At 41.9% G+C, this 16,283-nt stretch overlaps 1 protein-coding gene across 1 annotated transcript; it reads left to right on the forward strand.

Annotated features, from left to right (window-relative positions):
- The first annotated feature begins 696 nt into the window (after positions 1-696).
- On the forward strand, positions 697-8,305 carry LOC138632103 (protein-tyrosine kinase 6-like). The gene is made up of 8 exons (XM_069717400.1): positions 697-1,266; positions 3,475-3,596; positions 4,588-4,751; positions 4,916-5,081; positions 5,605-5,766; positions 5,860-6,041; positions 6,137-6,290; positions 6,974-8,305. Exons 1-8 carry the CDS (start codon positions 857-859, stop codon positions 7,153-7,155), a joined length of 1,542 nt encoding a protein of 513 aa, XP_069573501.1. The 5' UTR covers positions 697-856; the 3' UTR covers positions 7,156-8,305.
- Positions 8,306-16,283: the final 7,978 nt, after the last annotated feature.

Raw genomic sequence — 16,283 nt, forward strand, 5'->3', positions numbered from 1 at the left:
TTACGCAAATTTTTAAGTTGTTTTAAATTTTTTGAAAGTTGCATTTTACATTACTAATGTACTGTTTTAGCATTAGCAAATAATAATGTTTTTGTCTGATTTCAGAAACACTTTTTAGTTTATTTTAGCTACAATAAGCCAGATACATATTTTATATATTTTAGTGAGTTTACTTTAGCTACAACTTTCTTTGTAGCTTTACGACATTCACAGTCTGTGCTTTAAAAAAATCAACCTGTTGGTGTCTGCACTGGGAAGTGGTTGAATTTGTTTTGTGATGCAGTAGTAAATGGTTTTAAAAGTTTGGGAACCTCTGAGTTATGGAGGATTTATATTGTATTGTTTTAATATTATACAATACACATTATGAATACTGTATTAACGACATCTCAAAGGTACAGCAGCCTGTACAATCCAAAGCAATCCAGTCCAACAGCTCTGCCTGAATTTATGGCCTGTTGCACTAGAAAAGATTTGATTTGACAGATGTCGGCTGCCTAACAAAGAGGCCACTGACCAAACTTGACCTACAACCTCTACATCCGTCTAATTAAGTGTCTATTGAGGTCATGAGTCAGGAGAAACGAACACAAAATGAGATTTGTGCCGCCTCTCGTGATAGGCGGGGCGCTCTCCGTTTCATTTATTGCCCAACATAAGGAAGTTATTGTCTTTCCTCTGAGAGCAGCACTCAAAGTGTGAACACCGACCAGCTGCAACAGTTTCTGCGTAACACATACCGAGGATTCCTCGCGCTCCGTTCTCCCTGCTACCTGTCCGACAGGTGCAGTCACCTGGCTGAGTTTGACGCACGGGGGACGCGGACGCGGAAGAAGGCGGCCGTTCATGGTCATCTATGGGTGAGTGTCTGTGGAAAGCTTGCCCATGTCTGGACTCACTGTGGCAGAGGATTTTCAAGGAGAAGAACACTTCTACCGGAGGAGGAGGTGATGATAGAGATGGAAGTGGAGGAGGAGGTAGCGGTGTGGAGATACCACCTATCCAGCCACATCCGCCGCATCCGCCGCCGCCGCCGCCGCACCAGGAGAAAGCACCGGACAGCGGCTCCATCCACACGGCGCTGTGGTCGTTTGAGGCCCGGCACGAGGACGAGCTGTCGTTCCTGGAGGGAGATCTGTTCAGCGTCGTGAGTAGCAGCGGGGACTGGTGGAAGGCGCGCAAGATCGACCGGAACGGGCTCGTCCTGGACACCGGGATCGTGCCCAACAACTACCTGGCGAGGGCCGAGTCACTTAAAATGCAACCGTGAGTGACGCAATTTATCCAAACACTCTTTTATCAATGCAATAAATCAATAAAGTTGACTTGCAACATAAATTAAAAGTTCCTCAGCATCAAAAAATGTTAGAAATATATGTCAACAGGAAGGATTTTGTGCATCCTGAACACACACACACACACACACACACACACACACACACACACACACACACACACACACACACACAGAGCACCAAAGCACATCCTCAACTCGACCAGTCCTCTCTTATCTTATCCTAAATTTAACATCAAAAATGCATAATTCAGTGAATCACAGTTTTCGACCTCTTTTTCTGCCTCCAGCTGCAGCCACATAAATCTGATATGTCGGCCTCTTATCAGCTGATTTGTGCCTCAACACTAAATGGAACCTTAGAACTCTATTTTATTACATTCAGACATCCACTGAACTTTTACAGCTAAAACAATAAAACATGCCAGATTGGCCTTGAAGTATTTCTTATCTAATGTAAAGAAACAGGAACTGAACTCATGAACCTATTTATAACTTGAACCGATGCTTCACAGCAGAAGTCTGAACCCAGCCTGAAAAAAAAGTGGAACATTTATGTGTGAATTTGCACGAGTTCTCCTTTAAACTCCGACTCGACTCCAGCAGAAGTTTAACCTGCGTAAAACACAAGTGGTTCTCATGCCGTCCTCAAACAGGAGGAAATGTGTAAATGAACTCTGTTGTCACAAGTCCCAGTTTCTACACTCTACAGCCGGCGAGCTGCTCGTTGGACTTTACAACATTATCGCTGATAAATAAGACTTCGGTTCAAGGATCCAGGAGACACACTGATCAAATCTGGATCTTATTTCATGCAGCTTTTTTTTACAACAGATAAAACATGGTCAAACTGTACGTATAACGCAGCAACTCAAATTGTCACAATATTTTTCGTTCATGACAGAAAAATCATCAAATGGGCTACAAAGACAACCAAAATATTCTGTGTTTTTATCTTTACAATACTTGTATCCTAGCAACACTTGATTAAAGGTTCATGAGTTCAGATGAGAATATATTCAGATGATACAGGAGACTCCGTCATCGCTCTGCATGCACTCAAACTGTTTTTTAATGATGTGTGTGCAGCTTTGGATACAAAAACAAACTGTTTATAAAAATGTTCGTAGCTTCAGGTCTGTAAACTGGTTCTGATCCAGAAGTGTCTTCAGCTGCAATACCAGCGAGTGCCACTAGAGGTCGGCTCCAAAAAGCCTCCGGCTCCATAGACTCCCATTCAACTTCTCTCATCAAATCCAAAGTGAATAAAATGTGTCCATCAGTTATCTCGGTGTTGTTAGCTGAAGTCTCTCCTCTGCACCACCTCTCATAACGTCCGTTACATCTCTGCGGGCCTCCTGGCGGTGTTGCAAACATGATGACAGTCAGCCTCTCCACTTCTTGTTTTGTCATTTTCCCTCGCTGCTTATTGCCTCAGCAAGAATGGGAAGTGGGCAAAGTGGGGTTCTTCCAATATGTCAACAGGTGCTCGAGAGCCGCAGATATTTATACACATTTTCTGTTCTATCGTCTATCGAGATTGATATCAGATTACACGTCTCCTGGACTCTTCAGAAGACTGTAAATACCTTTTGGTACAACGCACTCTGTTGCATTCTTCAAATTTCTACCTGACAAAGTATTTAAAGCGGAACGACATTTTATCCTGTGACTTCTGTTTGAGGAATCTCAAAGATAAAACAACATTGTGTTTAACAGACAAAACCCAAAGTATTCACTCATATCTCAGAATATAACGACATTAAATCCAAGTGGTACAAAACAAGACCAACGACATGAAGGTGACAAAATATGCTGAATGGAGAGCATACAATTATTAAATCTAATCAGCTACACTTCTACAGACACCAGTAAATTTAGAAACTGAAATAATCTTCTAATATTTTATTTCCACTCATGGTAATAATGAGCTGCAACTAATGATCATTTTCATTAACAATTAATGTATATTTTGTCGATTAAACGATACCGTCGCATCTTTCTAACAGCTCATTAGAAAAAAATACTTCTTTCACTGCAGGTATTTTGATGTGTGACATAAATTAAAGAAGAAAGCACATTTCAGAAGATATTATCAGTTATTTGCAACCTATTTTCATGTCATTATTTTCAGCTTTACAGATTTAATAATTACTCCTCGTCTTCCCGTCTCGACCCAGATGGTTTTACGGGACGATGAACCGCTTCGAGGCTCAGAGCCACTTGATGGGACCCAGAAACGAAGAGGGAGCGTTCCTCATCCGCCGCAGTGAGAAGGACCACATCGGATACGTTCTTTCAGGCAAGACGTTGCAACACGAGGTGCATGACGGAGGACGAGAGGCGGATCGCGGTTTCACTTCAGCAACAAGAATATATTTCATATGGAGGAAAATATTTGGAAAATATAAGCATAACAACCAGCAGACAGTTAGCTTAGCTTAGCACAAAGACTGGAAACAAAGGGAAACAGCTAGCCTGGCACCGTTGAATGACACAACCCACCCTACACCAGCATCTCTGAAGCTTAATATGAACAAGGTGTAAACATGATGTTTACCAGATTTTCAGGGTTTATGTGCCAGACTACGCTTTGGAACGATGGGATGTTGTTTTTAATCTTCTCATCTGACTCCCTACCAACAAATAAACACAATGTCCAAAATAACTATTTCTTAAAGATGACCCAAAGTTATAACCATAAACTGGATATAAAAGTGTTTGTAGCTTCTGGGTATGAAAAATGGTTCCGATCCAGAAGTGTCTTCAGCTGCAATACCAGCGAGTGCCACTAGAGGTCGGCTCCAAAAAGCCTCCGGCTCCATAGACTCCCATTCAACTTCTCTCATCAAATACAAAGTCAATAATTTTTTTCGACAAGTCATTACGGTGTCATTTGCTAAATTCATTCCTTCTTATTTGTTTTCTGGTGGAAGTTTGAACTCATTTCTATTCGAAACGTGACTTTACAGACGATCAAAACCACTTTATTTGGGGGAAGAACCAACAGTCAGCGCACCCAAAACGTCGCTAATAATCTGTCATTGCACAGGAAAACTGCAGAAAGTATAAGAGGTCAAACAGAAAGTTTCATAACAATTTTAACATTTACATTATTTGTCTTTTCCACATAAACTTGGCCAATCTCAGATTTAGCTTTAGCAACCACGTTTCCAGATTTCAGAAATAATCTTGCCATTTCAATACCTAAGAAAACACCTAAAATACCGAAGAAAATAATAATAATCTTTATTTTTTTTTGCTTGTTTCTGACCTGTCAAATCTTTCCACAGTGAGGTCTAGCAAACGGGTGAAGCACTTCAAGATCAACCAGGCGGATGACGATCATTTTCACATGGAGCACCATCGACAGTTCAGCTCTCTGATCGACCTGGTGGAGCACTACTGCGCCAACGGCCTCAAAGACATGGGCCCGCTGGGGAACCCCTGCAAGAGGGTGAGTCGGGACACGTCGTCGTTTGGCGTCCATCGTTTGTTCGTTCCTCGTGTGTCTGATAGCGATAAACGCTGGTGCATCACATTCTGATCACATCTTCTAGTTGCTGTTTTTCTGTCTCTTGGTGACGTACAAAATTTGTGTACGTGTGTTTCGTCCATCAGAAAAAGCCCAACACCCCGGATCTGAATCATTTTACGGTGGACGAGTGGGAGCTCCCGAAAGAGGAGTTCACCCTGGAGGAGGAGCTGGGCAGCGGCTACTTCGCTGATGTCTACCGGGGACGCTGGAAAAACCACATTAACGTCGCCATCAAGACCCTCAAGAGTGGTAATTTAATTCATCCCGGTTTATCAAATGAACGCTGACTTGGAAAGATGGTTTCTACGGTTTCAGCACACAACGTACGTCATAATGGTGGTCAGTGCCGATTGGTTAAAAGCTGCTCCAAAAGTTTCAAAATAACACCAACGTTTACGTCCACCAAGATGCAAAGACTGGAAACAATCCTGCAACGTGACAACTCAGATATTTACCAAGTGGTCGGGTGATACCGAGGTACATTTCAGCAAACACCAAACTGTCTTTATACCTACATATCAAAGTTTTGACTAAAGCTTCCACCTAATCGCTGCAAAATCCCATTTTCTATCGACAGAGATATTTTGTCCCCGTTTGACTTTGTAAAAACAACAGATTTCTTTTATTGCTGTAAAAGTGACTCATACTTGTCAAACAAACAAGATTTCAGTGTGGTTTCCTTCTCTCAGTTTCTATCCCCTTCTTCCTCTTTTGCCTCAATTCCTCTTTTTTTTTTTAATTTAATTTGTTTTCGTCCGTTTGAATCCTCCAGACTCCGAGATGAACCATCGCGAGTTTCATAGGGAAGTTCAGATCCTAAAGAGTCTCCGCCATCATCACCTCATCTCCCTGTTCGCCGTTTGCACGGCTTCGCCGCCGTACTACATCATCACCGAGCTGATGGAGAAAGGCAGCCTGCTCAACTTCCTCAGAGGTAAATGTCAAGACTTCCTCACCACAAAATGGATTGTGTAGTCCTCCTTCTTACATCTGATTGTTTTTGTGCTGGTTGTTTTCTCTTTCTCAGGTCCAGAAGGTCAGCATCAAGACGTTGCGTTACTCATCGACATGGGTGCCCAGGTGGCTGATGGGATGTCCTACTTGGAGGCGAAGAACAGCATCCACAGAGATCTGGCGGCTCGAAACGTCCTGGTGGGAGAAGACTACATCTGCAAGGTGGCCGACTTCGGGCTGGCCAGAGTCATCAAGGTACGTCGGGTCGGAGGGACGAAGGTTTCTCTTCTCTGAGGTCAAATCCAGCAAATCAGTTCTGAAGACAAAGATGTGATTTTCCTCTCATTCAGGAGCCGTTCTACATCACAGAAGATAAAAAGATCCCCTACAAGTGGAGCGCTCCGGAGGCCATCAGCCACGGAAAGTTCTCCAACAAGTCCGACGTCTGGTCGTTTGGTATTTTGCTGTACGAGATCATCACCTACGGAGGTGTTCCCTACCCGGGTGAGTTCAAGGACACGGTCTGCCGTTAAATGATGAAATGAGATCACATCTTATCGTCAAAACCAAAAAAAACTGCAAAACACAAAGTGACGGAATTTATTGGAAATGTGGTTTTATCATAAAATCATCGCACTGCCCTGCGCCAGTTGAATCATACAGTGTTAAATTCATAGTATTTGGAAAGCGCTTATTTTTAAATAAGATGTCACAGATTGTTTTGTAAAGGTACGCTACATATTTGACTCTTTTTTTTGTTTTATTTTTGAAAAAAAATTCTGTTGTTGGCAGATTTTTAGAACAATTTAAAAATAATGAGAACTAAAACATTCCCAGCTATTTACGTGATGTGCACTATTCTTATGACCATTTGAGGTGATTGCGTGATTATTTCCTTACCAGACAAATCACAATTTCTTTCTTGTAATTTTTTGCCAATTTGTGCAACATTGACACAGAATAATTTCTTTGTAATTTTTTGTTAAAGTGTGAACGGGGCTGATAAACTATAGACTAACTAAACTGTTTCTTTATTCAATCTCAAACACAAGTAGTTAATCTGGACTAAAGCTTGTACAAGAACATAGTGAGAAAGTCCCAGTCTGGTATTTTAGTTTATTTAACCGCTCCTCACCACTTCTGTATTTTTGTTTCCTTCCCTCGACCTGCTTCTCTCCACATCGCAGCTTTTAACAACCAAGAAGTGTACGAGCAGGTTACCAAAGGCTACAGGATGCCGGCTCCAACTAATTGTCCCAACTTTTTCTACCAAATCATGCTGAAATGTTGGCTCGCCGAGCCGGACGACAGGCCGGACTTCAAGACCCTGAAGGCCCAACTGGAAAGCAGCTCGTACGAGTTGGACTGAATCCTCCTGCAGTACCGCCATCCTGCCACAGAGGGGCAGCAGAGGGTCTGACAAGGACTTGGATGGTTTCACTGAGGACTCCCTTTTAAAAACAAAACTTTTATATTTTCAGTGTGCAAACCTGCAAAACCTGATGTATTTTTTTTTATACGACGACAGAAACGAACAACCGTTTTCATTATGGATTCATGTGAAAAAAAACATTATGAACATATAGAGACAATTTCTATAATGAACAATTTCAGTCATTTTTTTGAGCAAAGATACCAAAATGTCACTTGTTCCATCTCATCCAATGTGAGTATTTAATTATCTTTGGGTTTCATTGTGTTAAACCTGTCAAGAAAAAGAACTGCTGGATGCAGCCTGAATTTTCTACACCAGCAGATTGTTTCGAAAAAGCTCTCAGCTGTCTGCGATGTTTATCTTCGACCAGTAGGGGGCAGTGCAGTCACAGTAACTGAGGGTTTGCGTCCTTTCTTTTTCTAACTCTAATGAAGAGTGAAGGTTTTGCAGTAATTAGTCCTGTTGCCCTGAAGCTGTCCTCTCACTCTCAGTATTTAACTCTAACTTGGTCTTCTTTGAGCTTCAACCAGTGAAACTGATGCGTAACTTTTATATTTACATATAGATTCATATTAAAATGACGTTTTTTTTCTTGTACGTTCCAGACTCTGTAACATTTTGCAAAAGCAACGAAGAACAAGATGTGATGCCTCAAAAAAAAACAAGCAAAGACTTATTTTTCGACCTTTTTCAGAATCATTTTTTGAGTCCTGAAACATACATTTAGTCGTTATTTTTTGTACTTTTATTTTGTAATTTTTCTGCTCGCTAATCGTCTAGTTTTTTTAATGTGTTGCTCATCGATGTTATTGACAGATTTTCTTGTAAGACCTCATGTTTACAGTCAGATTTGTAAATGATTTACTGCCAGCTGATTTCCCATTTATGTGTGAATGGAGCCGCTGCCGCAAACAACCCGAAGCTGTTGTGAAACTGAATGCTTCGGCTGACTCATCGTTTACAAGCAGACAGGATGTGACTTAAACGTACAGTCGGCTGTTTAGGTTTTCTTTTTGTATTCTCTGTCTGTTTTTATGACATTTGAAGTCTCTCAGTAATATAATAACAACAAAAATGAAGATGAGTGTTTGTTTTCTGATTGATCGCATTCGAGGACATTTTTAATATGTATGTGTGTTTGTGGCTGTTGGGGAAGGAGGTTTCCAGTGTGCACGTGTGTTTCCTGTTGATGTTACATTCCCCGCTGACGCACACACACACACACACACACACACACACACACACACACACACACACACACACACACACACACACACACACACACACACACGAGGCAGAAATGCCGAAGGTTTCAGTTCCTCCCAACTGCAAATAAATCTATATCTTTAGGCAGAGAGAGAGTGTGTGTGTGTGTGTGTGTGTGTGTGTGTGTGTGTGTGTGTGTGTGTGTGTGTGTGTGTGTGTGTGTGTGTGTGTGTGTGTGTGTGTGTGTGTGTGTGTGTGTGTGTGAGCTGCAGTCCTGCAAAATCAGATCACCTCAGTGATCCTGCCAGCAGGAGTTCCTCTGGATGATGATGATGATGATGATGATGATGATGATGATGATGAAGGGATTAATGTGGCCTGAAACATGAATCTGTTCCCCGTCTGAGCTGCTGTTATAAACTAGCAGGAAACTTTCCTGACCTGCAGGCAGCCACAGAAACAACAACTAAATAACTGTCACGGGTCAACTTAGGTAAAAGTGATTATAATCACAATGATTTTAGTCTTCTTCTTGTTTTGTTCTTTTGAGCCAGAAGTGACCATATTTGGACGAGCTGGGGGAGGAGCCAGCGGGTGGATCTGACTGAAAACAATGACTGTTTATAAAAGAGTTCTTAGCTTCAGGTCTGTAAAATGGTTCCGATCCAGAAGTGTCTTCAGCTGCAATACCAGCGAGTGCCACTAGAGGTCGGCTCCAAAAAGCCTCCGGCTCCATAGACTCCCATTCAACTTCTCTCATCAAATCCAAAGTGAATAAAATGTGTCCATCAGTTATCTCGGTGTTGTTAGCTAAAGTCACTCCTTCTTATTAGTTTTCTGGAGGTCCATCTGAAAATAATCCCTCATTCATTAGAAAAGAAGATTCAAGAACACCTGTTTTTGGGGGCGTGTCTGTTTGATTGACAGGCCTGTCAGGTTTCAACATGTTATGTATGAGTACCAGACAACAGCCCAACCCATGTGTCTCTATTGCCTCATGGATCTCATGGACTTGTTTTCACAGCTGCCATGAACCCGGTCGACCCGACGATGGCAGCCCACCAACACAGTCTGGTTTCTCTCAGAGCAAACACACTCCATTCATTCCAGGTTGAACTTACAGTAAAGGGAGGCCAATAAGTTCAGTACTGTGACCCAGTTCTTCACAACAGTCTCTTTGTGTGAAGAGAATTCACTCCAGTGACAATAATGAACATCCGGAGTTATCAGGAAAGTTATTTTCTATGATTTCTAAGTGGATTTATGGACACAAACAGAAGAATCTCCACGTCTCTAATTTCTACTGATTCCAGTGTGTTGTGGAGTCCACAACAAGTTGAGTGACAGCATGAGGCGATGAGGGGACAGAAAAAATGGCTTACACTTTCCCCCTCTAAACTGCATGTAAACTACAGGATAATTAAATACTGTAATTTATATATAATTATTAAACAAATTATATTTTAAAAAAAAAAGCATCATTCAAGAACCGGCGTCGAATTGAAGGTGCTGGTGCCAATATAAAAATGGTTTGAACAATACTCGAACTGAGCGGCGACGTCAAATTACATCCAGCTTTGATTTCCTTGTGAAGAAAGTCGATGACTCAGACGTTTTGAGATATTTTAAGCAGAAACGTTAAGTCACTTTCCTCCTGGTTCTCGTCACCTTTATACAGAATGAACTTCCTACCGTGAAGTCACGATGAGGAAAAACACAAAACCACAACGCCACAGGTTGCACCGGCTTCATCAGCGTTATCACCGCAGCATCTCACTTCTGCTGTTCAGCATCTGTTTAATATGAAATATAAACAAAACAAACTGCAGCCGCATACATGAAAACATAAAGCAGCACAAAGCAAAAAGCTGCTTCAAATTAAGGGTGGAGAAATTATAAATATATCAAAACTGTAGATAATAATCTAAAAGTGAGTAAAAAATAACATTAGAACAATCCCTTTATTTTATTCTTAAAGGGAAATGCACATTTTCTGAATATTTTTATATTTTTGACTGCCGGTTGGACAAAACAAGACATCTAATTTCTTTATACATAAAATTATAACTGGCTCTTTAAGAAGTATTTAAAATGTTTTTCTTCTGACATTTTGTAGATGAAGCTATTAAAAAGAAAAATCAATTAACAAAAGGTAATAAGAAGTGTTACTTTCATTTATTTACCACCTGGACACCTAAAACGTCTCATTTTATAAAAATATTACAAAACCTTTATTTCTAAATGGATTTCATTTTTGTAAATTATTCCGTGACGGATGTATTTGCTTAAAAACAAATTCTCTTGTAAATCCACATCTGAGACTAAAGAGCACTTTAACAGAGTGGTGGAAAGATACCTGGTGGGGGGGGGGGGGGAGTTGTGTGTGTGTGTGTGTGTGTGTGGTGGTGGGGAGGAGGGGTGCTCTGTTGCCGAGGAGACGAGGAAAAACACTTCAGAGATCAGAGTAAAAACTCAAGACAACAAACAGCTGATTGGCCTCCAGATACGTCCGTCCGTCCCTCTGTCCGTCCCTCCGTCCGTCCCTCGTGGACGAGTTTGGTCTCTTTTCAAAGGAAAATCTCTGCAGTTTTATTTCCAACAGTCAGAATCACTGAAGGTAAAACAGGAACAGTTTGAAGACGCTGCATGTGTTCAAACGCTCATCACTACATCTACTTTATTTCAAACCTTTTAAAAAAGGCAAAATATCATTTTACCAGGATGTTTGTTTATTTTTTTTGCAGCAGAAACTTAAAATGCCGTTTTCTGTGCAGATGAAGGCGTTGGAGCCTCGACGAGGCCGAGGTGCTGTTTGATCAGCGACCTCTGAGCTCACGGGGGTTTACGGCTTGTTTTTCTTCTAACACCTTATCGCTCCGCCGTCTGCTGACCAGGCAAATCTCCTCGCTCATCACTCCGGATTAATACAGACGCTGTGTGTTCGGAGGGCGAAGTCTGCTCTCGTATCACCCGGAGGGACGATTTCTTTACGTAACGAGAACAAAGCAGCTCGACTGTAGACTCAGACGAGACGCCGTCAACAGGCCGTCTCATCGTGAGACCTTTAGTTTGGAAAGTTCATCAAAAAGGGAGAAATCTGCTGTTTCGTTGCAGAATAATGAAAGTGAGTCAAACTCTCCTCCGACAACCAAAAGAGCAGAAATCCCATTAAAATAATCCAGAGATGAAGTTTCAGGACCAGAAACAGAGCGGCTGTTTCTTCCCCCGTCAGACTGAGACGTGAACGTGGATTAAAGACGGAGGACAGAAATATTCAAATGTATTCATCTTCTTAATTCATATTTAAGTTGCTCTACTTGAATAATTACGTTGAGAAACTGAATCTGAATGCAGGAAGAAGACGCATTAAAAGGAATCAAATTATTTCTACTTTTACTTCGGATTTTGACGGTACGACCGAGAGGGTCAAAGTTCGAGGCATATTTTATATGATGAAGTAGCGTGTTCCACATACTACATACTACATACTACATACTACATACTACAGTATATACTTTGTAAGGGCAGCCGCAGTACAAGTAAAAAGAAAAGCAATTTTGGAGCTGGTATCTGATTCTTCTCTTTTTGTGGTTTAATGGCGGCTGGCGAACAGCTTCCAGACTCATTACCGCCACCTTCTGACAGGAGGAACACATGACTCCTAAGGAAGGACGATGGGGGTATATACTAATACATTTTGATATTTTAGCGATTATGTGAATATTCAAAAATCATGTCCCATTTCTACTTTAAACATCTCTTCACTGACTGAATGTTTAAAAGTCAAAATTTTGTCTTATTTTTTTTTTGCAAAAAATATTGAAAAACATGAAGTGTTTGCTTCAACTCTGACTTAAAAAAACTCAACAAAAGAGAAACAATCACACTTTTAGTCTTCTGGTCCGTCTAACAGGCCACAAACACACAGCAGCAAGAAAACATGGGTTTAACAGACCTTTTGTGATTAAATGGACATTTCAAGACCTGCAGATCGTCAGTCTGAGAAAGACCACAGACCCGCCTTCACTATTTGATTGACAGTTGATGAGTGTTAACAAATTTCATAATTCACATAAAAATCAGAGCTTTTTTGTTTTGTACCGCGTCACGTTAGAGGAAGGAAACCCTGCGGTTATGTGACTGTGACCTCTGACCTATATCCTCCTCCAATGTGGGTCACAGCACAACTAATTTAAGCAGCAGTGTGTCCGTGACATAAAAACTGCTGCTGACCTTTTGATTTGGACGCTACCTGACCCAACGGGTAGAAAAAATAAAAAAGAGAGGCCCCTCCCACCGTCGCTGCCCTCCGAGGAAACCTGCAGATGTTCACTTCATTTCCTGAACATTTTTCTATGTGAAATCTTCAGGATTCTGCAGCGCTGCAGCCGTCCGGCTCCTTCGGAGGCTTCTTATCGAACAGAGAGGATTTAAAGAGACGAGGAGGTCGGAGCACGAGCTCGACGTACGTACATCCATCACAGACCTTCAGACCAGGCAGGGAAGTTTCAGGAGTTTCAGAAGTGAATCATGTTCTTTTGTCCTCCTTCTCTTTCCTTCTTTCCTTCCTTGTTTCCTTCCTTGTTTCTTTCCTTCTTTCCTTCCCTCTTTCTGTCCTCACATGTTTCTTTCCTTCTTTCCTTCCTTGTTTCCTTCCTTGTTTCTTTCCTTCTTTCCTTCCCTCTTTCTGTCCTCACATGTTTCTTTCCTTCTTTCCTTCCTTGTTTCCTTCCTTGTTTCTTTCCTTCTTTCCTTCCCTCTTTCTGTCCTCACATGTTTCTTTCCTTCCCTCCTTTCTTTCCTTCCCTCTGTGTTTCTTCCTTCCCTTTATTTTGATTTCCATATTTGCTTCTCTACATGTTTTTCCTTCTCCTTTCTGTCCTCCTGTCTTTCTACTTCCTCTTTCCTTTCCTCCATCCTTCCCTGTTCAGTTGATGCATCATGGTAGAATAATGACACATTATCTGCATACTATTATTTATTTTCTGAAGATAATGGAGGATCTCTGCATGTCTGCATGTGTGCAGGAGATGTGCAGATGAATGAACCCACATGGTTTCAGGTTAGAGGGAAGAAAAGGGAACTCTAGAAGAGGAAGAACCAACACGACCTTTCACCTACATCCTGGCATGTTTCAACTGTTCAGGTTACTGTTGTGCAACACGGAGGCAGACGATGTTACGCATGTTACACGTCGTGTCAGGATTACACTCATCTTCATCACCACATTTCATTATCAAGTTCATAACGCAGCACTTTATAGCGTGACACACTGAGCAGCAATGACTTGAAACAATCAGATCTCAGTCCCGTTGGATTCACTGGACAGATCTGGTGTCTGTGGTTGACGTCCTTGAATTAGTTTAACGTGTATTTAATATTCTTCATTATGTATTTAACTGCTGAAGATCAGACTGAAACCATCAGTGATGTCATCATCCATCAGTGATGTCATCAACCATCAGTGATGTCATCGTTGGTTTATGAATCCTCCAGTTCAGATTCTGTCCGTCACCATCTTTGCCAGCTCGGAGCGGTTTGGAGCAGGAAGTGACCATATTTGGACGAGCTGGGGTTCAATCAGCTCCGGCCTGTGAAGGGAGGTCACCTACACATGAAATACCAGACGGGCTCAGAGCTGCAGAGGAATTTATCTTCAATTTATCTTCACCCCAATGTGACCAAAACACACTCACGCAACCGGGAACGCAGCAGCGCCTCCACGAAAGTGTGTCAGAAACAACATCGACTTCAAATACGCTGTCGGCTTTAAACTGAACTCTCCAACAACCGCACCGCAGCTGCAGCTGTTTCCGGATACGTCTTTATGTTCTGTCTCTAATATTTACATGTCAAAAGGGACACAAAAGCTTTAAATGCATGAAATGAAAGTGTCTTTTAGGAACACAGCTTCTTCTCAAAGCATCTGATGGTGTCATGACGACTTCCTTCACCTTCACGTATCACAAACTGCAGAACTCATCATTGTTTTCAGAATAATAATGAGAGTATAACACCTGGTGGGGAGTTTGAAGTTGTAGACACATATAAGTACTTCGGAGGAACCGAAACTCTTTTAGTGTCTGCGATACTATTTTATGTAACTTTAACTGTTCATTCATTGAAGGCCAAACTGGAGCAGCGGACATTTCAAAACCTCTCGTCAAAAATGACATTTACCGGCTGCTCAGATTTCAACACTAAAACAAATATTTTCAGACTTTTCTGTTTCCACAAAAAGTAACTTATCTAAAGTTAACAGGGATGCACTGATGGCCGGCGCTGAATATACAGACTGGATAAGGCCAGACACGTAAACAAACATGTTGTTGACTTTGACCGCCAGATTAAACATCTTATCACGATCATACCCGTCAAAATACCAAACTTCTGTTTAACCAAGACAGGATATTTAAAATGATAGCAAATACCCACAAATGAAATGCCAAGAATATCTTTCAAAGGCAAACAAGGAATGTTTTTTCGTTAACTTGTTGATCCCAAAATGAGTCGCGTTGTTTTCTCAATCACAATTATTGCTTATTTCAGCATTTTTAAAAGAGCAACCGTGAAGCTCTGAATAATTTAAGCATCGAGGCAGAAAAAATAAAATCAGCAGAAAAAAACAGTGAAGTGATGGTAACACACACACACACACACACACACACACACACACACACACACACACACACACACACACACACACACACACACACACACACACACACACACACACACACACACACACACACACACACACACACACACACACACACACACACACACACACACACACACACACACACACACACACACACACACACACACACACACACACACACACACACACACACACACACACACACACACACACACACACACACACACACACACACACACACACACACACACACACACACACACACACACACACACACACACACACACACACACACACACACACACACACACACACACACACACACACACACACACACACACACACACACACACACACACACACACACACACACACACACACACACACACACACACACACACACACACACACACACACACACACACACACACACACACACACACACACACACACACACACACACACACACACACACACACACACACACACACACACACACACACACACACACACACACACACACACACACACACACACACACACACACACCATCACACACACACACACACACACACACACACACACACACACACACACACACACACACACACACACACACACACACACACACACACACACACACACACACACCATCACACACACACACCATCACACACACACACACACACACACACACACACACACACACACACACACACACACACACACACACACACACACACCACACACACACACACACACACACACACACACACACACACACACACACACACACACACACACACACACACACACACACACAGTATCTAATAATAGCAGCGTCAATGTTCCAGGCTTGAATAAACTGGAATGAATCGCTTCAAGTGTTTTCTTTCTGCCTGTTTGGATGTTAAACTGTCCACCGTGTTGACCGTCTGTCCACCCACGATGTCTCTCCCATCTGTCCACCCACGACGTCTCTCCCCCCAAAATAATCTACATTTTCTGTTTTAAATTGGACATAAAAACCATGATTTTGTCCTTATTCCAGTTCACCAACGTCTGAACTACTGATTTTATCAGCAGTCTTTTCTGAGCCGCACATTAATGTTTTCTTCCGTCTGTCCGTCTGTCGACCCTGTAGCTCAACAAGACGACATTTCTGAAACGCCATGACGACGGTCAACTCTCCAGC

The sequence above is a fragment of the Brachyistius frenatus genome, unplaced genomic scaffold (assembly GCF_029030835.1).
Source record: "Brachyistius frenatus isolate BFR_SWC_R1_liver_20210118 unplaced genomic scaffold, ASM2903083v1 Contig_174, whole genome shotgun sequence".
Classification (NCBI taxonomy): domain Eukaryota; kingdom Metazoa; phylum Chordata; class Actinopteri; family Embiotocidae; genus Brachyistius; species Brachyistius frenatus.